The following is a 25,617-nucleotide window of genomic DNA, read 5'->3' on the forward strand; positions in this document are numbered from 1 at the left end:
TTTTGAACGTGGTGCCTCTTTGGTTGACTTTTGGGGGATTTGCATTAGTTGAGGGTTGATCTGCTTCAACCCCCTTGTATGAGTGTTTGTGGAGCTATTACCGTTAACTTTTTTTGAGATCTAATTGTCATGACATTCCACTAGTGTTAGGCGTCCGGCAAAGTGATTTGATACGCGTCTGCATTTTGAAATGATCACCACAGTGAGTTTAGTTTCCACCCATCACCACACAGTTAGAGTTTGTTTGTTTTTTTCCTTTGATGAGAACTTCTGTGATCTGCTCTCTGAGCAGCTTTGAAATACACAAAACAATATTGTTAACTATGGCCACCATGCTGTACACTTCGTCCCCAAGACTTATCTATCTTGTTGGAAGTTTGTACCCACGATTAACTTTTTAAAGTGGTTCTGGCCCCATTTCCCTGGAGCATGGCAGACTGATAACTCTCCAGTTCCATGTGTGCATATAGTTTCTACAAACTAGGGAAATCTGCACAGAAAATCTGAACAAGCTGGATGTAAATTGCCTAATTTACTTTAAAAATAGATTCTTCAGATTTCTGAAAAGTGAATACTTGATATAATTGAATACAGCAATGGTATTTACTAAGATTCAGCAAAAGGTGACTATAACAGGACCCAGGAGAACATCCTAGAGCTGATGTGTTTGTGTTATAGCAAAAGCTGTGTGATAGATCTCTCACATTGGTGTGAACGAAGTAGAGAAATGTGAGCTTGGCAGCAGAGTAACTGGAAAAATGTGTGGCTGATAAAACAGGAGTAGGTCTGTGTGTACCACCTATACTTTTGAAAGTGAAAGTGAACTTGGCCTATTTTCTGAAGACCGCCAAAGAATTGATACTTTCGAACTGTGGTGTTGGAGAATTCTCTTGAGAGCTCCATGCAAGGAGATCCAACCAGTCCATCCTAAAGGAGATCAGTCCTGAGTGTTCAGTGGAAGGACTGGTGTTGAAGCTGAAACTGCAATACTTTGACCACCTGATGTGACGAACTGACTCATTTGAAAAGACCCTGATGCTGGGACAGATTGAAGGAAGGCAGGAGGAGAAGGGGACGACAGAGGATGAGATGGCTGGATGGCATCACCGACTCAATGGACATGAGTTTGGGTGAACTCCGGGAGTTGGTGATGGACAAGGAGGCCTGGCTTGCTGCAGTCCGTGGAGTCGCAAAGAGTCGGACATGCCTGAGCAACTGAACTGAACTGAATGGGTATGTGACATCCGGATTAAAATATTTGTTTAAAAAACATACTGGGAACATCTGTACTTGAAATTCACTTGAAAATTTAAAACATTTCTATTTGAGTGGCCACCATAAATTAAAGAAGTAAAACTGTACAGCATAGAGACTTCAGAGCACAAAGTTTGGAGTCCTGGCTTTGATCCTGTTTCTGCCACTTTTTTTTTCTTGTTTCTTAATCTCTCAGTGCCTCAATTTCTTCATCTAAAAATGAGAACTGAGGATAACAGCACCTACCTGATAAGAGCTGTTATGAGAGTCAGCTGAATTAATATTTATTATCATTTGCAGTAAGTCTGTGTAAGTGTAAAATAGATTATTGATATTAAAAGGCAAACATTGGATTTAAGATTTTGTAATGGTTCATTAAAATCTGCCTCCATACAGTTAATGCATTGTGTTTTATATCTGTAAAGGCATTGTACCTCCATTTTTGTAGATATTTTAAATTACATTCATATAAGTTATTTTTAAATATTTCTTTTTGTGTTCCTCTTAGGCAATGGTTAGTTATTTGATTTTATAACCAGCACATGGCGAGAAAATGGGATTTGTCTTTTTGAAGCTTACTAAAATTTTTTTGAAACCAATATATGTTGCTGTCTACAGAACAAATATTTTAAAAGCAAAGGCAAGCAAAGGTAGACAGATTGAAGTAAGGAAGAGATTATAGGCCAGAAACAAGCTCAGTGAATCTTTTGTATAAGAAACAGAGTCAGATAAAGGAGGAAAGGGAAGACTATTGGATACATTTTTCTCCTTCTAGAGGGGAGTTATTCCTTTCTCTCCTACCACAGACATACACACATCAAAACAGAGGTTCCAAATGAATTGAAATACTAAATGTGGGAAATGAAACTGGAAGACTTTTTGAAGGAAATATTAAAACATATTTATGACCTTTATGAGGTAAGATTTCTTACACATAAAAATTGTAGACTTTGAAGAGATTGATATATTTGTATCACAGTTAAAATTCCTGTATGTGAAAAGATAACATAAAGTAAAAGACAAGCCATAGACTAGGAGTACGTATTTGGCACATGTATATATAGTAGTCAAAAAGTATTTCAAATATAGAATCTGTATAGAATCCCTGCAAAGTAAGGAAAAGAAAAATAACCTAATGAAAAATAGGCAGAAGCAAACCAATGAAAAGTCGCTCAAGTTCACTAGTAATTAGGGAAATGCATATTATGATACCTATACCTGATCTTTTGGCAAAATATGAAGAGGCCTGACACTTAGTGTTCCTGATACGGAGGAGGCAGGCCGTCTGTGCCACCAGTAGAAATGTCCGTAGAGCTCCTGTGGAAAGTGTTTGATAAAATGCAGTAGAACTGGAGGTGGTGCACACCGGTTAACCCAGCGTCTCCACATAGAACTGTTTATCCAGAGCTCACAAGGGTGCGGAACGAGCTGTGTACAACGCTGGAAGCAGTGCTTTTGGCCATACGTAATGGAAACATTAACTATGGTATATTCATAGAATGAAGATCTTAGCATCTCAATCAGATCTCACATCTGTTGTGAAGCATCACACACGGTTCTGTGCCCTTATGTACATTTTCAAATGCATAAAACAATATATTATTTGTGGGTACTTAGACTCGGGGAGTTGGTGATGGACAGGGAGGCTTGGTGTGCTGCGGTTCATGGGGTCGCAAAGAGTCGGACACGACTGAGCAACTGAACTGAACTGATATGTGCTATAGGTTTACAAAACATCAACTAGAGTCACACTGAATCCATTACTGTGATTGCCTTTGAGGAGGGAAACATTAGGGACATGAACTTAAAGGCATTTCTTTTTAAATTTTGTAAAATGTTAGCAGTTGTTCACATCAGGTGGTGGCTATGTGACGGTGTACTTTGAACTTTTCTCTTTTGAGTCGATATAAGGTATTTTGTCAAATTTTGCATGTAATAAATTCTAGCAAAGCAAGGAACATTTGTCAGGGGAATTAACAGCTCCAGTGTTCTGCCATTAATTGACACCAAAGCCTATAACTATGCAGTGTAAACCAAGTTTGGTGTTTGTAGTGATGTGAAATGCGAATACCATCCTTACTCTGGTACATGAACAGGAGGAACATATTCTGCATTGTTAAGTTATTTCTGCATATGTGTTTGGTACATGTCTGCCTTTTTTGTTGGCTCATATTGAATATCTGTCTTGTATCATCTATTAATTAGATTTGGACAGTTCAGTTCAGTCTCTCAATCATGTCCGACTCTTTGTGACCCCATGAATTGCAACACGCCAGGCCTCCCTGTCCATTACCAAATCCCGGAGTTCACCCAAATTCATGTCCACCGAGTCGGTGATGCCATCCAGCCGGTGATGCCATCCAGCCATCTCATCCTCTCTCGTCCCCTTCTCCTGCCACCAATCCCTCCCAGCATCAGAGTCTTTTCCAATGAGTCAGCTCTTCACATGAAGTGGCCAAAGTATTGGAATTTCAACTTTAGCATGATTCCTTCCAAAGAAGACCCAGGACTGATCTCCTTTAAGATGGACTGGTTGGATCTCCTTGCAGTCCAAGGGACTCTCAAGAGTCTTCTCCAACACCACAGCTCAAAAGCATCAATTCTTCAGTGCTCAGCTTTCTTCACAGTCCAAATCTCACATCCATACATGACCACAGGAAAAACCATAGCCTTGACTAGACCGACCTTTGTTGGCAAAGTAATGTCTCTGCTTTTTAATATGCTATGTAGATTGGTCATAATTTTCCATCCAAGGAGTAAGCGTCTTTTAATTTCATGGCTGCAGTCACCATCTGCAGTGGTTTTGGAGCCCAAAAAAATAAAGTCTGACACTGTTTCTACTGTTTCCCCACCTATTTCCCATGAAGTGATGGGACCAGATGCCATGATCTTCGTTTTCTGAATGTTGAGCTTTAAGCCAACTTTTTCACTCTCCTCTTTCACTTTCATCAAGAGGCTTTTTAGCTCCTCTTCACTTTCTGCCATAAGGGTGGTGTCATCTGCACATCTGAGGTTATTGACATTTCTCCCGGCAATCTTGATTCCAGATTGTGCTTCTTCCAGCCCAGCGTTTCTCATGATGTACTCTGCATATAAGTTAAATAGGCAGGGTGAACATATACAGCCTTGACGTACTCCTTTTCCTATTTGGAACCAGTCTGTTGTTCCATGTCCAGTTCTAACTGTTGCTTCCTGACCTGCATATAGGTTTCTCAAGAGGCAGGTCAGATGGTCTGGTATTCCCATCTCTTGAAGAATTTTCCACAGTTTTATTGTGATCCACAGAGTCAAAGGCTTTGGCGTAGTCAGTAAAGCAGAAATAGATGTTTTTCTGGAACTCTCTTGCTTTTTCAATGATCCAGTGATGTTGGCAGTTTGATCTCTGGTTCCTCTGCCTTTTCTAAAACCAGCTTGAACATCTGGAAGTTCACGGTTCACGTATTGCTGAAGCCTGGCTTGGAGAATTTTGCACATGAATTTACTAGCATGTGAGATGAGGGCAATTGTGCGGTAGATTGAGCTTTCTTTGGCATTGCCTTTCTTTGGGATTGGAATGAAAACTGACCTTTTCCAGTCCTGTGGCCACTGCTGAGTTTTCCCAATTTGCTGGCATACTGAGTGCAGCACTTTCACAGCATCATCTTTCAGGATTTGAAACAGCTCAACTGGAATTCCATCACCTCCACTCACTTTGTTCGTAGTGATGCTTTCTAAGGCCCACTTGACTTCACATTCCAGGATGTTTGGCTCTAGGTGAGTGATCACATCATCATGATTATCTGGGTAATGAAGATCTTTTTGTACAGTTCTTTGTATTCTTGCCACCTCTTCTTAATATCTTCTGCTTCTGTTAGGTCCAGACCATTTCTGTCCTTTACCGAGCCCATCTTTGCATGAAATGTTCCCTTGGTATCTCTAAATTTCTTGAAGAGATCTCTAGTCTTTCCCATTCTGTTGTTTTCCTCTATTTGTTTGCATTGATCGCTGAGGAAGGCTTTCTTATCTCTCCTTGCTGTTCTTTGGAACTCTGAATTCAGATGGGAATATCTTACCTTTTCTCCTTTGCTTTTTTGCTTCTCTTCTTTTCACAAGTATTTGTAAAGCCTCCCCAGACAGCCATTTTGCTTTTTTGCATTTCTTTTCCATGGGGATGGTCTTGATCCCTGTCTCCTGTACAAGACAGTAGCAAAAAATGTCATTCTTTGCTCACAAATTATTGGTGCCTATGCACCGGTTTCTCTGTTCTCAGTCACCTATTGGTGTTTTACCTTGAAGGTCAGTTTTATTTGGAAGGGAAATTTTGAGACTGAGTTGATAATTCTTACTATAATGTTGACAAAGATCTCTTTTAGGATACATTTGACATGTTTCAAGCAGTCAGAATTCTACCAGCAGCTTCTTATTGCTCAGCAGTAAGAAGTATTACAGAGTGCTGCGCTGCACGTGGCGCTGTGTGGGGGCCTTGTAGATACTCTGCATGTGTGCGCAGAGATAGTGTCACCACTGGAGAGGTGTGTGGCAGCGGCCCGAAAAGCTTCTAATTGTTTTAGTCAAGAGTAGTTCCTGGTTGTAGGCATTCTTTACAATCACTGTAAGGAATAAAGCGTGTGTGTGTGTGTGTGTGTGTGTGTGTGTGTGTGTGTGTGTGTGTGTGTGTGTGTTGGAGGATAGTGGGCGTGGAGAATGAATGTATGAGTAAGGAGAAATGTCCAAGAGTATGAGATGATGAGAGTAACGAATGTATCACCAAAATCTCTCAGTCATATTTTGTTATGTTCTTAATGTTTAGTATTTGCATTGTGGTAAGCTACAGTAGTGGGAATATTGATCGTTGCCTCCTAAACTTTCTGATAAGGTGTCTGCGCCAGACAGGCAGCTCGTATTGGTGGGTTTCAAGTCTACAGGCTCACTGAACTCTTCCTAACAAGTTTTTTTTTTTTCCCCTGTAAACAATATTGTCTTCTGAGTGTAGTTTTGATCAAAATACGTATGATACAAAGGTTGGAAAGTAAGATGTATACTTATATACTCTTGGTAGGACACTCTTTTGCGAGTAATTTGGTGGTATCAAGCACATTTTAAAAATGCATGTTCCTTAGTATCCAGTTCCATTCCATATTTTATTAAAGACAAGCTTGTTTGCATCAAAATTATTGAACCTAGATTTTTTTCATATCTTCTATGTTCGAGTAAAGGTATCAAAAGTTGAAAACTACCTGAATGTCCAACAGGGGGGATCGGCTAATTAAAGCAGAGTGATCTGTATGCCCTCATGTGGAATGACAGAGGATGTGTTACAAAGTGAGCAAGCTAGGGTGCAGGCAGTATTTGTGAACTGTTTCCACTGAGCTGCAAAAAGGGAGAAACTGGTCTGCGCGTCGCGTTTTCTGAAAGGACACGCACAGAAGAGTCTAAGCAAGGATTGGGGACCCACAGGGTGCTGAGGGCTGGCTGAAGATGGGCTTACGTTTTATTTGTGTGCCCTTTCGTATCTTTCTGCGTATCATGTCTTAAGTGGCAAGACTGGGATTCCAGACCAGATCGTCAGCTTCCGAGTTTTCATTCTTTCCATTGCAGTACAACTACTGTTTTGTCAATTTTAAAGCACAGTTAAGCAAATGTTCTTGAGTCATTTTAGTATGTGATCAGGCAAAGTATCTTAGTGACCCATTCAGAGTATATCTTACTGACTGACTGAGAGTAGCCAGTCATTTTAATGCAGAGGGCAGGTCAGGTAGAGTAATATTGATCATTTAACAAGTAAAATGATAAACTGTAGCACCACACCAAGACAAAGGAGAATGATCATTTGCTGAATGGAATCAGCTATGGAAATCCACGAACGCTGGATCAGGACGTCCTCCTTTTTCTCAGTCCTGAAGCTTTGCTGCATGGTTACATCTCAGGTTCTGGTCTAGTCCTGAAAGATGACTAAGCCTCTAGGAGGGGGACCACGGTTGCCATTGTGGGTGTAACCTTCTTCCAGATTTCCTCAGCAGGCAGAAATGATGCTCATTTGTTTCTGAAACCAGCCGATCCTGATTAGGTGGCCAGTGTTGCTCAAGGCTGTGCCGCCCTGTTTCCTGTGCTCTTTCTGACCATCCTCAGCTCTGTGCTTGTGCGCTGCCTCAGCTCAGGCCTGCAGCTCACCTCTGGATCCTGAGTCTCAGCCTTATCGCTGGTTCCTGTGCCTTTAATCGGTTCCTCCATCCTTAATTGATTTTAAAAGCAGTTTGTTCATGTCAGTCTAGCTAAAACCTTTTAAAATTGCTCACATCCAAGACAGTTTTTTTTAAACTCTTTTTTATTAGCAGAATTATACATTGCAGAAAAAAAATTTATAAATCTGTTTAGGAAGTTAATTTTCCCCATTTTTGCACAGTATACGATAAAAATGACTTTGAACTATTTTATTGTAAATATGCCTTGTGACTTTCTCCCTGTGCTCTTGTTTCTCCCTGCGTCTTCATCCGCACTGGCGTGTGCAGGCCTGTGTTGTACTCACGTTGTTCACGTAGTGTTTCTTGGACTTGCTTCATATGCTCTTGTCTCAGTGCTCTTGTCCGTATCGGTTTCCTTCTCTTCACGTTCTTTCCCGCTTTCCAGATTCTGTTTACCTTTAAGTCAAGGTCCAGTTAATGTCCTTCCTCAAAGTGGTCTCTAAATCCTCTGAACTTGTGTTTGTTTGTCTCTGTCTCATGGAAATTAATTATATGAAACTTGTGACTGTGATACTGTTGCTCTTATTTTTGCATGTCGATGTTTCAGCTGACTAGGGTTTTTTTTAAGGTGTTTGTTGGAGTTCCTGTCTCACGTATCTTTGTCTTCTCTCACACCTGGCACAGCTGCCTAAAGTAGGCAGTTCAGAAATATTTATTTAGCATGAATATAGAAAAGAGACGATATTTATCTTTTGTCACCAGTGCCTAATACTGTACCAGACAAATAAGCCTTTGAGTAAATGTTGATTGTATGTTAAAGAGACGATCTTTAGGTATTGGGATCTTTTAGATATGTGAGTTTGGAGTATTCCTTGTCAAGTTAGCTTTTCCCTCTGTCGCCTGAGGAAAGTTGAGTCCAGGTCGACCTTACTGAGGCCACTCACGGCATCAAGCCCGCTCGGCTGGAGTCTAGGAGATGAGAGCCTGCATGCTTTCACATGTTGCTCAAGGAGACGAATGGTTTAGAGCACAGGCTTTGGCGCCAGCGGGCTTGCGTTCGTAGTTCTAGTCTGCGCCTTCCCAGTTGCGTGAGTCTGGGATAGTCTCTTTATCCTTTATTGCAAAATACAGAAGGTAACAGCTCCTGTTTATCTGTGAAAAATATCTGGCACAAAATAAGTGGTCAGAAAGTTAAATATAATAGTAGCTAATGCTACTAATAATAACCCTCCTCTCCACCTGACAGCTGTTCGTATGGTCAAGTCATCTGGCGTTATAGAAATCTTACCTCTAATGAACAGTTTGTCAGTAAAGTTTCGTTCGCCTGTTCCTAAGTGTAAGTCTTTTAATTTGATGTTTAACTCAGTGGAATCTTGTGACAAAGAAAAGACAGTGAGCTGGAAACTGGGAGACTTAAATTATACCCCGAGCTTCTTACAAAGGTTAATTTGCTTAACCTTTAATGTAGTCTAATTGTATTGTTATTATCTGTGTACGTGACTTAATTCCAGTGGTTATAAGCTTACTGAAAGCTAGAGCCAAGTCTCACTGAATGTTTATCTTTCTACTCCACACCATGGATTAGTGAATATGCACTGGGTGAATATGCAGCTCTGTTTCCTTACTAGTCAAGATGAGAGGTGGGCTATCTCTAAGCTTCCCTCTAGCTCTCAAACAGAGGGGCCAGTGAAATGAGCCCCATGTTAGAGAAGAACTGAAGATCAGGAAATCTAAACGCAAATTTTGCCACTGACAGATTTCTGAGATCCGTTTTTTAATTTAAGTGGATAATACACTAGAGTGTTTATGCATGACCTCAAATTTGGATATAATTAATTTTAAGGTAAATTTGTTATCTGTTTACTGAATTTATAAACTATATACTTCTTTCTTTGCTTTAACCCTAACCCATGGCACAGGTGTAGTTCAGTAAATGATCTTTACTAAGCAAATTGAAATTTAAAGCTAATTGCTTGACATTATTTTTCTTTAAATCCATTAATTATAAATTGGGTACTTTAATGACTTTTTAATTATAAAATGCCCATATTACAAAAAGTATTAATTGTAAAAAATTAAACAGTATAGAAAGAAGTATTCAGAAAATTTAAGTCTATTCTTCAGAATCAGTTATATCTATAGTCTTTAAAAATTATTCTTTAATTCTTTGTTGTATTTTCCTGTTGTTAACCTGGTGCACAGTAGCTGTTCACTGAATGTTCACTGAATTAACCAATGCTCTTTCCCAGTCAGGAGCTGATCAATTTCTCTGATACATTTTTCTTTTACAGTGCTATTGGTATCTAATTTCTATAAAAGATGACTTTTCAAGAGTCTGAAGCTAATTTTTCTAGCTATTATAGAAGTACATTCTGTCATCAGTACCTAAAGATTAAATATATATAAATAAGGCTCCTCTCATACAATAATTTATAAAATCGGTCTGCATGCCTTATAGTTACACTCTGTCTAATGGTTTTAGTTTTCAGGCCTACTAAAACTTACATACAGGTTTTACTGGTTTGTCAGCTATGGTGAAAGTCCCTGATCATTCAGTTTCTGAGTTACAAAGTGAATTACTAAGAAGTTACACAATCTTAGAATTTGAAGAAATGCTTTGTGGTATACTTTATATTAGAAAGTGGTAACAGCTTCTTTCTTAAGAAAAGAGGCTGCTGCTGCTGCTAAGTCGCTTCAGTCGTGTCCGACTCTGTGCGACTCTATAGACGGCAGCCCACCACACTCCTCCATCCCTGGGAGGAGTGGGTTGCCATTTCCTTCTCCAAAGAAAAGAGGCTAGTTTTTCCAAACTCTTCCTCTTTTATATCAGAGTATTTGGAAAGGTATGTGCTTGCCCTGGAAAAGAATTCTGGCTGAATCCAAAGAAGCTTATTTATCTAGAAGCTATAATCTTACCTCAGTTCAGTTCAGTTGCTCCGTCGTGTCTGACTCTTTGCAACCTCATGGACTGCAACACGCCAGGCTTCCCTGTCCGTCACCAACTCCCAGAACTTGCTCAAACTCATGTCCATCGAGTCGCTGTTGCCATCCAACCATCTCGTCCTCCGTTGTCCCCTTCTCCTTCTGCCTTCAATCTTTCCCAGCATCAGGGTCTTTGCCAATGAGTCAGTTCTTCACATCAGGTGGCCGAAGTATTGGAGCTTCAGCTTCAGCATCAGTCCTTCCAATGAATATTCAGGACTGATTTCCTTTAGGATGGACTGGTTGGATCTCCTTGCTGTCCAAGGGACTCTCAAGAATCTTCTCCAAGACCACAGTTCAAAAGCATCAATTCTTCGGTGCTCAGCTTTCTTTATAGTCCAACTCTCACATCCATACGTGACTACTGCAAAAACTGGAAAATCTTACCTTTTAGTCTTAAATTCCCAAGTATATTTTATATACAAACTGTTACAGGTTAACTCCATCAAAGTTGAAATTACTTTCTTCCATAAGTAATTATTTTCTGACATGGCATATATTTTAGTACATCTGGAGATTGCTTTTACTTTTATAAGATTAATGTTATTATAGTTTAAAAGATATTAAAGCTTTTTTCCTTGGAGAATATAAAATTGTTGGCTTGGAACTGAAAAAAAAAAAGAAAAAATATATTTTTCAATGGTCATAATAATACCAAGACAGAAATTAAGCTGCGTTTGCTTTCCCCAAAGACTCTTTCCTATTACAAACTTCTGGATAAATAGTATAATGGAGGGATAATGTATGATGATCAAATAGGCTCTAGCCTAGTAGGCCTGTGTATCTGATTGAAAATACCAGAAAGAGAAAGAACTTAGAAAACTAACATTAGTTACTTAATATGGAAAAAAAAATATATGAAATCAACCTCATACTTCACCAGCACCATACTTCACCATTCATGAAACTCAGGAATAAAACAGTGAGGTCTGCTACACCGCCACCAGAATATTGGTTGATAAAGATTTATCCTACTGGGTGTACATGTTTTAATACACAGGTTGGAGACATAAGACTAGCTAGTGAGGAGCCAAAACATGCTTGTGAGTGTGAGCGGAGGGCCTAGTACTCAAGAGGAATTTCTGATTAGGGCAGTAATGGCAAAATAACTTACCAGGAAAATCTTGATGTTAGTTACATGGTCAAAGAAAGGGAATAGAAAATTTGCACACACACACACCGAAAAAGGTAGATGGCCATTATATCTTTAAAAGAACGTTCAGGTTCACCAGAAATCAAAGAGATGCATAATTAAAAAGACAGTGTTATAGTTTGTTAAATTGGTGAGATTAAAAATAATAATACCAGACATTGACAACTGCTGTTGTATACTGTGGATGGAACTCAAATTGCCGTGCTTAATTTAGAAAGCAGTCTAAGCAATATGTATCCATCGCCTTATCAATATGGCAAAATCTCACTACATGATCTTCATTTTTAAAAAGCAAGTTACAAAGATGCAAGTATCCATTCTGTTTTTGCAGAAATATATATGTATACTTACACATGGGGAAGAGAGTTCAGAAAAGAATATCTAGAAATTCTGGGGGGATAATTAATAATCTCTGATCATGTTTCCAATCTTAGTAAGATTGGAATGGTTTATCTACTTTTCTGTGTATCTCTATTTTTATAATTATGTCTAGTATGTGTATTTGTATAATTGGAGGAAAGAGCTCCTATTTTCAGTATGGTACAAATCATTGGAGAAAAGTCATTATTAAAAAGAAACAACAGGAAATTTTAGGTAGTATACATATAGTGACCTGAAAACACCATTTTATAATATATATTAGTTATTTACCAGGCAGATATATTCATAGGTCAGTGGTCTATTCGAGTCAAGCATTTTGTGTTTTTACTTGTTTAAAAGATGTATAAGTAAAAAGCCTTATGAAGTTGATCTATTTTGAAATTTATTTCCTTTCTTTTTGTGACACATTGTCTAACTTTGGTTCCATTTCAAACAGTAGAAGTAAAACAAATTTATTTATTTTGTCATTTAAGACAATAAGAAATCATAGCTATTTCCCGGTATTACAACTTCAGTTATTAAATTCTAGGAGTCGGTGGATCCTGGACTTAACTTAAATGCATTTTTTTGTGGGTTTTTTTTTTTTTGGTCCCCTTTGTACATCCAGGTTTTTTTCCAACTTTTTTTGAAAATTTCAAAACTTGAGAAAGGTGGAAAAGAATTTTTACAGCTGATATCTACCACCTTGATTATTCGAGAAAATTTTTATTGTGATTGCTTTATCTACCACCTCGATTATGCGATTAAATTTTTACTAGGATTGCTTTATCTCCGACTTATACCGCTCTTTGATCCTCTGCTCATCTGAAAGGTCATCTTATTTTTCTGTGCATTCCAAATTAAGTTGCAGATACCAGTGTTGGTGGTGGTTTAGTTGCTGAGTCATGTCTGACTCTTGCAACCTCATTGGCTGCCACCTGCCAGGCCCCTCTGTCCACGGGGTTCTCCGGGCAAGAACACTGGAGTGGATTGCCATTTCCTTCTTCAGGGGATCTTTCCGACCCAGGAATCAAACCCAGGTTTCCTGCACTGCGGACAGATTCTTTACCAACTGAGCTACCAGAGAAGCTTCTCAATGCCAGTGCCCTTCCCTCTAAATGTTTCAGCATGCACACCACAGACTCGGGCTCAGTGTTTAGAATTCACCTTTTTTTCCTTTGAGGCAAATTTACAAACAGTAAAATACACGTCTCGAGTGTACTGTTTGATGAATTGTAAGAAATGAATGCCCTGTGGTGACCCAGTCTCCTGCCAACTAGCTTCGCCCCTAAAAGGCCCCTCCAGCCTCTTCCCAGTCAGCAGCCCCCGGTCCTTGCAGCCCCCCACTCCCCCCACTCCAAGATCCACTATAGTGATTTTTTTCTACCGTAAATTACTACTGTCTGTTCTAAAACTTCATGTAAATGAAATTACACAGTGTGTATTCTGTATAAAGATTTTCATTCATCATAAGGCACTGAAATTCAGTCATGTGGCATATATCAGTAGTTTTTTTTATTGCTGAGTAATATTTCTAATTTCAACCCATTTTAATGTGAACTTTTGAGATTTGTATAGTAAATATTGTTATTTGATATTTCTTGGTTTATGCTTAAATAAATTATGCTCTAATGATTTGATGTGTACTTGATTCCCTGTAATTTGTTTATACCATCTTACAACAAAAGTTCATAGTAAGTTGTTATTTATCAGATATAATTAAAGTGCAGAGAAATTAAATGCTTCTCTGAATACAAACACTGTGTTCTCAGAAGAGTACTATATATAGAATTTCACTTGGTTCACCTTAATAAGATTCAACTTTTTGGTTCACTTTAAAAAGATAAGAGGTACATTAGTAATAGCATAACTCTATTTGAAAAGTCAACCATTTCAATTATTGGCATATACTAATTGTTTTAAAAGGAGGTTGGGGAGCCATATGTGGATTTCAAATCTATATTTCTGTAGTCTGAATTTATTTGCCCAAATAGTGCTTTCTAAACAGATAATCTATTCCTTACAGCAGTAATAAACAGTAAGCACTCTGTGAGTAGCATAACTTAATAAAGAGTTGACCTATTGTCCCTTCTTTGCGTTAGCTAGGTACATCTCCCTTAATAAGTGTCAGCTTTGATTTCTTCCTTCAGCTGAGAATTTGTACAGTGTATTTTTCTGTTTAGAGACACTTAAAAATCTGCCTAAAGCTAAGAACACTCCATACCACCCCTGTACACTTAAAACACAGACCTCCTAAAGCCCCTGCGTTCATCTTTTGCATCTCATATTACAAATTCGATAAATGGAGTCTTCAGGAATCACCTTGTTTTCTCTCTTTTACTTAAACCTACGTTCATTTCACTACCAGGACATGTTTTACACCAGAAAATAACGCAAATCTGACCACTTCTCACATTTCTAGTACCTCTATTCTAGGCCAGATCTGATCATCCCTCACCTACACGCCTCTGTGCTGTGTGCTGTGCTAAGTCAGTTCAGTCGTGTCCGACTCTTTGTGACCCGTGGACTGTAGCCCACAGGTTCCTCTGTCCATGGGATTCTCCAGGCAAGAGTACTGGCCTGGGCTGCCGTGCCCCGTCAGGGGATATTCCTGACTCGGGCCAAACCCTCGTCCCTCAATGTCTCCTGCGCTCGCCGTCGGCTGTGTTTCTCGTTGTTTTCACCGCTGATGCCACCTGGGAAGCCCTTACATGACTGCAGTCGCCTCTCTTTTTTAATTTTTATTTTTTAGTGGAGTATAGTTGATTTACATAACAGCCTCTGAGTTGATCTCTCTGAAAACCACTTTCCTTACAGCAGCCAGTTTCTAAAAATGTGTGTGTTTCTGTTGTTTTTCCACTGGACTTGGAGTAAAATCCAAATTGTTTGCAGTTCTGTTGTCCTTAGCTAGGCTGGTTGCATTATACCCTGTGTGTGTCTTGTTCAGGAGTTAGAGATCTGGGCAGGGAAACTCGAGTTACTTCAAAGTACTTTAATTAGTACGAGCATTTTTACCTTATAGTTGTAATAGAATTCCTATACCGTAGAGTCATAGTTTATTAACTGGAAAAAAAATCATAGATAATTAATTGATTTCCAGTCCCTTATTTTGGCAGTTAAATAAAAAGCTGTTTAATTCTTCTTCCCTTTTTTTTTTTTTTTTTTCTGTTTTTGATTTATTACAGATCGAGCTGGGAGCATCAGCACCCTTGATTCTTTAGACTTTGCAAGATATTCAGATGATGGTAACAGGGAAACAGATGAGAGAGTGGCAGGTAAGATTCTAAAGACAGATTTGGAAGTTTTTCACATTCCAGAAATAATGAAATGACTTGAAAAATTCTCTTCCTGTACAGTTCAGTATGTGAATAGAATTAGATAGTTACTATACAAAGTTACGTTACTCAAGTATTGGCTTCAGGGAGCATTCCTGAGTGTTCACCAACCCCCAACTGCTCTTTCCAGTGATGCTCTGAGTTTTTGGTTATGTGTGCCTGCAACTACTGAGTTCTGCTTACATCTAACAGTTTACAGCCGTGCAGTTATAAAACTGGTGTAAAGCAGGTGTCAGTCAGCCATGGTTTAGTGCAAAGTTACTTGGACCTTGCTCTCCTCATTCCTTTTATCCTCCAGACCGGGGCTAAGTGATATCTACATGGTATGTACCAGTGCCCTCTGCTGATGGTTAAAAGCTGGTTTAAATACCTCCATGCTGATTAGCGACCAGAACTGTGTCTTCAGTCCTTGGGTTCTCCCTGGCCACCACTGCATCCCTCTAGAAACGTCACTCGACCTTCCTGTGGTCCTGGAAGTAAAGGTTGTTAATGCTTGGTCCACTCAGGGCTTCCTGGACTTCGCCCATTCCAAAAAGAAGAGCAGCATGCTTTTTAGTGGCCTGGTTCCTCACCCCAGTCTGCGTCCCTTCTCCACTCTCCCACCAGTTTTGCCTTTCTGGCATCACCATTGGGTCTGTGGGGACTTCAGAAGACCCGTTTGCACCCTCTGTACCCTGCCCTCATCAGATGAGGCCAGTGGGGTTCTCCTGGGGTCCACCCTGAATCCACCAGTGCAGAAGCTCTGGCTCCTCAGATGTCAAGTGCCTGGTACCTTTCTGGTGCTTCAGGCTGTGGCTGTCAGTTACTGAAGTAGTTCCTGAATGTCTTTATAGGAATTGTGGTTTTCACGGGATGTTGACTCTGAGATAGACGGGAAGCCACCCTCAGTGAGGCATTTTACCCCGCTGGGGTGGTGGGCACTCCTGGCGCAGGAAAGATGCCACATGGGACACGTGGAGCCTGTGAGGGCCCTGGGGCCAGGGGCATCCACACGCTGGCTTCCTCTCTTCATCAGCCCTGTTGAGTTTTTTTTTCCCTTTACTGGAACAATGTTGTTAAAACCTACCCTACATTTGCCTGTTCTAGTCATCATGAATAAAGATGAGTGCTATTGAGCGCTAATTTTTATATAGCACTTGCTCTTTTCTGAACACTTTGTAAATGTATCTTAACTCATTAAGTTATAGAATTATCCTCATCTTCCACTCCCCAAGAAACTGAGGCGCTCAGAGAGTCTTCAGACTTTAGTGGCAGAACTAAGACTCAGATGTAGACAGCCCAGCAGCAGAGCCCAACACTGATCATACCATATGCCACCTCTTAGGGTGAAGGATTAAGTTTGACCTATGTAAAATGACATTCCAGTATGTGCTTTTCATTTATTGCTTGATAAAAGAGTTTAAAAATCTCAAACAGTATTACATGATTTAAGGGAAAAAATGATGAATCATTTTTAGTTCAGCAGAGGCTCAGAGAGGACTCGGCAGTGAGAACAATATTAGTGTCAGCTGAAGGGGGAAGTCATTGGGAAACTTCAGTGCAGCTGCCTCCTCAATTGTCATGATTTAGTTGTAAACATTGTTAGCTGACAGATGACACGGTAATTATCTCTTCTGAATTACTGGCCTTTCAATTAGCTTCTAAGTTACTACCAATGGTTAGTAAAGAGCTGTGTCAAAAGAGCAAATCACATCAGTGATATCTGAAAATTGCCAAATCAAATGGGAATTATTTCAATAATTTTAGGACTTATCCTCCTAATTACATCATTTGTTAAGTGGCATTATGTTATATTTAATTATATATGTATTTATTATATAAATACATCCAGTCTTGAGAAAGACAAATATTATGTGATATCACTTATATGTGGAATCTAAAAATAATACCAGTGAATCTATGTATAAAACAGAAATAGACTTACAGACATAGGAAACAAACCCGTGGTTCCCCAAAGCGGAGAGAGAGGGGAGGATGGGACAGGTTAGGAGTACAGGAGTAATAGATACGAACTGCTAAACGTAAAATAGGTAAGCAGCAAGGGTTTACTTCATAGCACAGAAGTCTATATCTAATGTCCTGTAATAACCTATAATGAAATATAGGCTACAAAAAAAGGGAATGACTATGCTATACAGCTGAAAACTAGCACAATACTATGCATCAGTGATACTTCAGGATAAATGGATGAATGGATGCAGTCTTTGATCTTCACTGGGAAAAGGAAGAAAATACATGTTATTCCAAGAAAATAATCTTTAAACTCTTAGGGCTCTTGTACCATAGCCTGTTGTTGAATCAAGTGTGTGATATGTGGCTGAAAATTTAAATTAATCACAATTCCCATTTCCGAAGAGATTTTTGTCTCTTTATAACCATTGATAGTAACTTAGAAACTAATTGAAAGACCAGTAATTGAGAAGAGATAATTACCATGTCATCTGTCATTGGCTCACACGTAAACCTTACTGAGAAACATCTTTTTGATGTTCCTGTACCAGTCTTGGGCAGGAGTTTATAGATAACACAGGTTTTGAGTCCATTGCCCCATGATGCAAATGTAGAGTCTGCTCCAACCATTAATAAGCTGTTTCTCTGACGTGTGTGTGTGTGTGTGTGTGTGTGTGTGTGTGTGATATAAATATGTATGTGATGATTTTCATCATCATTTTCCTAAATTTAAAAATCTGGTTATAAGTCTGTGCAGGTGTTCCTTTAATGAGGAGAAGATCTCTAAATGAACAGATGTTTATAGAGCACCATTATTTTGAGTTTTGTGCCAAAAGAACTAAGACTTAACAAATATTTTAAGATAGTGATACACACTTGCATATATCCCAAGTCATTAGTGCCTGATCTAGTAGTACCCCGATACAATACCAGTATTATCCAACTTTGATTGAAAAACAACTGTTTCAGCCAATCTAGAATGGCTGATGCTGACTTAGTCATTAATTATTTTGGTAAGATTATAATATGCAGCATTACAATATACCTATATCTTTGCAGTTGTTACTTTAGTTCCACTAAAGTTTCATTCAACAGTGTTGGGCTAGTAGAGGGTGGGGTAGTGGAGTGAGCAGGCTGGTGGCTGGTTCCTACAGTGTTTTTTAAAAGCATTCACTTCTTCAAACATTCTTATGAAGAATCATAGTGTTTGAAAACGACTTGGAGGTTGCTTGGTATAATGTATCACTTTACAGAGTAATAAGTCTTGAGTTATAATTCAATATCTTTTGATAAAGAAGTGACAAATTCATATGTGTATAAATATATCTGTTCAGACCTTTCATGGAAAACTTTTCACATAAGTTCAATTATCTGACCATACTGTGCCTTTATAGAGATGTGAGTAGCTTCAGAGATTTGCCTTTGTCTTTTAAAGTCTGTATTATGCAGTGAGACACATGCAGCAGAGTGAGCCCATTTCGGTGAGCACTGGCTCTAAAAGCAGTGCTGGCTTCTGGTGGCATTTGGCAATGTGCGTTGAGGTGTGCTCAAAGACACAAACTCTCGCCGTCTGACATGGGTTTTTCTGGCTTTCTGTGCCTGGATCATGCATTGTTTTGTTCTCGGTCACCTAAACTTCACCAGTTGAATTGAGTTGTTTTTTTTTTTCCCACAGTTTGTGTTTTAACCAGTTTTTGTGTTTTTTTTTTCCATATTCTATCATTCTGGTACAGGGCATTTCTGATCTGCAATTGTTCTATAATATCTCTTAGTAAATTGTAAGTTATACTGAAAGTATGATATGTATACTTACTTTGCTTATGGTATAGTGAAGTGCTTTTAAATCAAAACCTAGAGTTTTGAAATAGAAGAAAAGTAAATCTATTCTGTACTTAGCTTACACATCGAATCTGTGCAGTCTGACTTTAAATACAAACTCGGAGAGTTTCCAGAAGTGTAATTTTTAGGGAAAATGTTTCTACTTTGTTGCACAGAAATGTTTGCAGATCAGCATTGCTGACGACCAAAAAAATAGTCATATACACATCTTCTGATTTTTAGCTGTGCTTTCGTGTTGCTGCACTGAAATTCTGTGCATCAAAATAATTGGCCTTCATGTACTAGGTGTGATTCAGTTACATCTTAAGTTTTTAATGAAAATGTGCAAACTGAGTGAATTCTGTTTTTCCCGTATATTTTATAGCTCTGTTGTCTCTGATAGCGTTTCATTTGCCATCTTCTTTTTTCTGTTTATTAGTAAATCAGGAAAAAGTTGCATCTCTAAAGTTTTAAATTTACTCATCTTTATGCAGAACTATTTAAATAATAATTTTTTAAACATCCAGTTGTGACAAAGATCACTTAATTTTCTCAGAGCTTTACTTCACAGAAATGACTTTTCCGTCCAATGCTTTTTCCTTCGTAGCAATATTTATATATTTTAAAGAAAATTCCAAGTAAAGACATAGTTAAATCTTGCTCATGATGAAACATTTCAAAAAGCTCATTAAAATGTTTCCTCAGTTATTCGTGTTTATTGTGTTAGACTCTGCAGTAACAGGAGAAATCTTTAAGTTTCATTAGCACCTCTTAATGTGAACAAATATCTATTTGAAGGGTTGTCAGGAACTTTGAAATTCTGCTTAATTTTATCCATATCCTTAGATAACTACACTCTTATTAGAATTGTACACAATCATTTGCTTTAGAATGATTTTAATTGTAACTTAAAAAACAAACGTATGTCTATTCTTTGGCTTTAAATGAAACCTAAAATAAATCCCTTGGAACTTTTTTAGATATGTGTTTAACATATCTGTGCCTGTTTACAGAACATATATACTTGTTTGTAGAAAAATTGATAGACATCCCACATTTGTAAGATACTTAAAACATACTTCTTCAACATCTTAATGAAAGAATATATTCACTGTTCCTGTATGTTGATTTAAAACATTATTCTAGATAAATATTTTTTTTAATCCTAAGATTTTCTTTAACTGTATTTGCTGAACTTCATCTAAGTTTTGTCTTTTCCCCTAAAATGATGTCACCTGGAAACATTCCATTCCATTTCTTACCTAGACTGAGTGAAGCACAACACCTAAGGTTTTTATTTGCCTAAATGAGAGTATGCCATAGATTTTATTTTTAAATAGAGCTATTCCTTGTCAGACAGCTGGAACCCTTGATCAGTAGTCCCCTGTATTCTAAAACTATGGAAAACATTCACCAGTTTGCTTGCAAATCAACTCTGCTGCATGCGTTCACAAGTTTCATAAAGATTGCATGCTTTCTGTTTTCAATACAAATTGTATTTTTTTTTCATACCCATCCTTGCTTTTTATTTTTTATTTCTGTTTCCCTTTTCTTGGTTGGATGCCTGTGTGTGTTTATTCCAAATCCCTGTCCAGTCCTGGAGTTTGAACTACGGAAAGCCAAGGAGACCATTCAGGCCCTCCGAGCCAACCTGACGGAGGCTGCAGGTGGTGTACATGCAACTTTTCTGAGACTTTTCTGCTTTGACAATGTAGAGGTAGCTGAGATGGTGTGAAATGTAAAGGAGTAAACTATTATTTGTATTTTCTTCCACCAGAACATGAAGTTCCTTTACAGGAACGAAAAAATTACAAATCAAGTCCTGAAATTCAGGTGGGTGAATGACAGATCTAAAAGTATCTTCCGTATGAGATGGAAGCACAGGTGTTGAAAGCGGAGACTCACAGTACTCTACCCATCTTGTGTCCACCTCTAGGAGCCAATCAAACCTCTTGAAAAGAGAGCTCTAAACTTCTTAGTCAATGAATTTTTATTGAAGAATAACTACAAGCTGACATCAATAACGTTTTCAGATGAAAATGATGATCAGGTACCGTTTCCTTTTTTTTTTTTTTACAATAATTTGTTTCTTTCTAATTTATAATGTACTTATTTCCTCTTTTATCTAGCTTTAATTTTTTTAAAGTTATATACATACAGTAAAATTCCATAACACCAAAATAGTGAATAGAAAAGAAAGAACATTTCAAGTTGATGAAGATTGGTTTCTATTTTAAGAAACTAGAAAAAGAAAACTAACTGAAGTCCAAAGAAATTAAAATGAAGGAAATACTAAAAATGAGAATGTATTAGTGATATAGGTAACAGAGAACAACAGAGAAAAATTAATAACAACAAAAAACTGGGTTTTTGAGGTTAATGAAATTGGTAAACCTCTAGCCGGACTTACCAAGAAAAAGAGACAAGAAGCAAATTATCAGAATCTGGAATGAGCAAAGTTATATCACTGTAGATATCTACTAGACTTTAAGGAAGAAGTAAAGTAAATGAGCAAGGTTCTATCACTGTAGATACCTGCCATTTAAGGGAGAAGTAGTACCACTCCTCCACAAACTCTTCTGGAAATTGAAGAGAAGGGAATCGTCCAAAACTCATTCCATGAGACCAGCATAATTCTGATTGCAAAACCAGATACAGACCTGGCTAACAAAGAAAGTTGCAGGCTTATTTTCCTCATGAGCATGGATATAGAAATTCTATATAACATTTTAATATATTAAATCCAACAATGTGTAAAAGTGCTAATACACAATGACCAAATGGTTTATCTGAGGAACATAAGATTGATTAGTCCAAAAATCAATCATTGTAATTCACCGTTTTAAGAAACTTTTCAAAAGAGCAATCATATGGTCAGCTCAAAAAAAACATTTGCCACAATCAAACATGTCTTTCCCGTAAAACCTTTAAAGAAACTAGGAATTGTGAGGAATTTCCTTAGATTCATAAAAGACGTTTATAGGAAAACTATCACTAACATCATGCCTGATGATGAACAATAAGGAATAGATAAGGAATAAAACAGGAATATCTGCTCTCGCTACTTCTGTTGAGCATCATGCTGAGCAGTCTAGCCAGTACAAGGCAAGAAAAAAACAAAAGACATATTTTGGAAAAGAAGAAAGAAGACTTTCACTGGTAATACGATTAGATATATCAAGAATCCTATAGACTGCTTATAGTGTTGAACACTATAAGTGATGATAGACAAGCTGTAGGATTCAAGGTCAGTAAACAAAAATGAATTGTATTTCTGTATGCTAGCAACAAATAAACATTCAAGTTTTAAAGATACCATTTATAAAAGTATCAAAAAATAGGAAATACTTAGGGATAAATATGACGAAGGATTATGCACTGGAAACTATTATACGTGCTGAAAGAAAATAAAGAGGAGACACACTGTACTAATAGATAGGATTCAGCATTGTCAAAGTGCCAGTTTCTGTAAATTGATTTGTACTTTTAATACAATCCTAATGATCTCGCCAGCCTTTTTGTAGAGGTTAGCTTATTCTAAAATTTCTGTGGAAATGGAAATAACGTAGTATAGCCCAAAACAACTTTAATAAAGAAGCACAAAATTAGGGGACTTCAGCTGGCTGACTTTAAGATATTCTAGTTCAGGCGGTGTCCTGCTGGCATAAACGCAGGCAAATCATTGGAACTTAGTGCGCTGGTAGTCACGAGGTTAACTTCACGGAAGTGACCTTTTGATGCTAACAGAGCACAGAGTAAATTCCATTCAGAAAGCACAGTCTCTTTTACAGTTGGTACTGTAACATTCTGATATCTGTATACCTCCAAAAATGAACTTTGAACCATACCTCACACCATATACAAAAAGTAATTCAAGTGAATCATGGATTTAAATGTAAGTTCTAAAGCCATAAGGCTCCTGGAAGAAACCATGGAAAAATTCATTGCAACCCTGGAAGGGAGGCCAAGATTTCTTGTATATGACACCAAAAGTATGGTGTTCTTCATCAAATATTTGTTCTCATCAAAGTCAGTAGCTTCTACTCTTTGAAAGCAACTCTAAACAAATGAAAAGATGAGCCATAGATTCGGTAAAATATTTCAAGTAACATATCTGATAAAGAATTTCTATCCAGAATATTTAAAGAACTCTATAAAATGAATAATAAAAAAAGACCCAGTTTTTAAAAGAATGGACAAAAGATTTATATAGATGATTTTATAACAAACATGTATATATGATTTATAACAAAGAACCTATGTGGGTATCAGATTAGCACATGGAAAAAGATGTTCTGCATCTGTAGTCATTAGGTGGGTAAAAATTAAGTCACAGTGAAATCCCATAGCACACTTACTAAAATGTTTACCTGAGACTGTACCAAGTCTTGGCAAAGATGTGGAGAAAGTAGAAATATCATCATTGCTCATGGGAATCCAAAATGGTACAGTCACTTTGGAACATTTTTTAGCAGGCTATTTTAAAAGAATTAAAACCTTCACTACCTATATGACTTGATCATTCCGTTCCTAGATATTGCAGTCCAAGAGAAGTGAAGGGAGATATTCATACCAAGACTCCTACGCACTGTTCACACACACTTTATTTATAATAGCTGACATTAGGGAGACAACCCACATATCCAAAAGGAGGCAGTTGAATAAAAAATTCTGATGTATCGTTACAGTGAAATGCTAACTCAGCAGTAAAAAAAAAAAAAAAATGAACCTCTGACAGATACAACAACAAAGATTACTCTGAAAATCGATAATCTGGATGAAAGAAACCAGGCAAATAGAGTACTTGCTGTATGCTTCCACTTATAAAATTCTAAGAAAGGTAAACCTGTAACAGTGACGGAAAACAGCGCAGTATTTGCCTAGGAACAGGGCGTGTGTGAGGAAAAAGGGGGAAGCGTCGCAAGCGGCCAGGAACACTTGGGAGTGAACAAGTTCATCTTTTTTTTCGTAGCTTTGGTGTTTAATCTTTTTTTTTTTTCCTCTGCTTTGTTTGTTTATTTTTGGCTGTGCCGGGTCTTCATTGCTGCTCTGACTTTTCCCTAGTTGCAGCAAGTGGGAACTACTCTGTAGTTGCAAAACTCAGACTCCAGGGGTGTGGGCTTCGGTAGTCGCAGAACATGGGCTCCATAATTGCAGCCCGCAGGCCCGAGATGAAACAGGCTCAGTAGCTGTGGCACACAGGCTCAGTTGCTCCGGCGCACAGGCTCGGTTGCTCCGCGACAGGTGGGATCTTCCCAGATCAGGGATTGAACCTGTGTCTCCTGCACTGGTGGCAGGTTCTTGACCACTGAGCCCCCAGGGACACCCCCAGGTCCATCTTGACCGCAGTGACCTCTTCAGGTGTGCGCTCAGGTGTCAGGACGCAGCAGCTGCACATCTTAAGTTAGCTTGTGGGTTTAAGACTTCCCTGGTGGCGCAGACGGGAAAAGCATCTGCCTACAATGCGGGAGACCCAGGTTTGATCCCTGGGTCGGGAATGTCTCCTGGAGAAGGGAGTGGCAACCAACTCCAGTATTCTTGCCTGGAGAATCCCATGGATGGAGGAGCCTGGCGGGCTACAATCCATGGGGTCGCAGAGAGTCAGATTTAAATTGTGCAGTTTGTTTTTTATTAATTATATACCCCAATGAAAGTATTTTATAAAGGGCAGTGTAAGCGCTCATCAATTACTCACCCTTTAACCACTAAATGGTGTTTAATGGTGATCCCGCCTGCCCTTAACGCAGCTCTGTCCCAGGGCCCTCACTGCTTTCGTGTTTCAAGAGTGAAAGTGGAGCCGCTCCGTCGTGTCCAACTCTCTGCGACCCCATGACTGTAGCCCAGCATGCTGCTCTGTCCATGGGGTTCTCCAGGCAAGAGCACTGGGGTCGGTGCCAGTGGCTGTCTTTCATGTTTAGCCTCTGGCGAAAGTGTAAGACTTTTTACCTGAGTTTATTTTTGATCATTTATCTTAGTGGCCTGATTTAATCTTAATGGCTCTATGATTACCTAGGATTATCTCTGAGCTCCCTTGACTAGCCTGTAATCTTCTTGAGGCTAAACAGATCTCTGTATCTGCAGATATAGTTGCACTCAATGCTTACTTAGTGATAGTTTTCTTATATTTTTATCTGCATATAATCGTTGTCTTGCTGATTTCGGGTTCCCTCTTGCCAGTTCTTTCCTTTACTTCCTCTCTTTCCTTTCTGTGGTGCTATGTGAAATTCTCTTATTGTAAATGAGCAGTCTTTATTTTCAACTTCTCTCTGAGTATCCTTTTTTGTTTGTTTGTTTGTTTTATTTTAGGAATTTATTATTTTTTACTCCTCTGGTTGTGATGGGTCTCTGTTGTTGCTCGCGGGCTTTCTTTAGTTGTGGTGAGCCGGGGTCACTCTTCCTTTTGGGGCCCCTGGGCTCCTCACCCCTTGGTCTCTCTTGTTGAGGTGCATGCGTCTCTGTGGTTGCAGGCTGCAGGCCCACTCGTTGCAGCCCTCGAGTTCTAGAGCTTGCCCTCAGTAGTTCCAGGGCAGGTGGAATCTTCCCGGACCAGGGACGAAACCCAGGGCTCCTACTTTGTCAGGCAGGCCCTCATCCACTGTGCTAC

At 38.6% G+C, this 25,617-nt stretch overlaps 1 protein-coding gene across 13 annotated transcripts in view; it reads left to right on the forward strand.

The window, feature by feature from the left end:
- The window catches only part of RELCH (RAB11 binding and LisH domain, coiled-coil and HEAT repeat containing), a 106,715-nt gene that overhangs the window by 8,903 nt on the left and 72,195 nt on the right, over positions 1 to 25,617 (forward strand). For 11 of the 13 annotated variants that reach the window (XM_042239224.2, XM_042239223.2, XM_027960869.2 and 8 more), the window contains exons 2-5: positions 15,096 to 15,185; positions 20,609 to 20,680; positions 20,791 to 20,846; positions 20,950 to 21,063. In XM_042239224.2, the coding sequence (XP_042095158.1) occupies positions 15,096 to 15,185; positions 20,609 to 20,680; positions 20,791 to 20,846; positions 20,950 to 21,063 (332 nt within the window). The remainder of the gene's footprint in view (positions 1 to 15,095; positions 15,186 to 20,608; positions 20,681 to 20,790; positions 20,847 to 20,949; positions 21,064 to 25,617) is intronic. The other 2 variants (XM_060405308.1, XM_060405307.1) reach the window with 1 other exon arrangement.

The sequence above is a fragment of the Ovis aries genome, chromosome 23, assembly GCF_016772045.2.
Source record: "Ovis aries strain OAR_USU_Benz2616 breed Rambouillet chromosome 23, ARS-UI_Ramb_v3.0, whole genome shotgun sequence".
Lineage (NCBI taxonomy): Eukaryota > Metazoa > Chordata > Mammalia > Artiodactyla > Bovidae > Ovis > Ovis aries.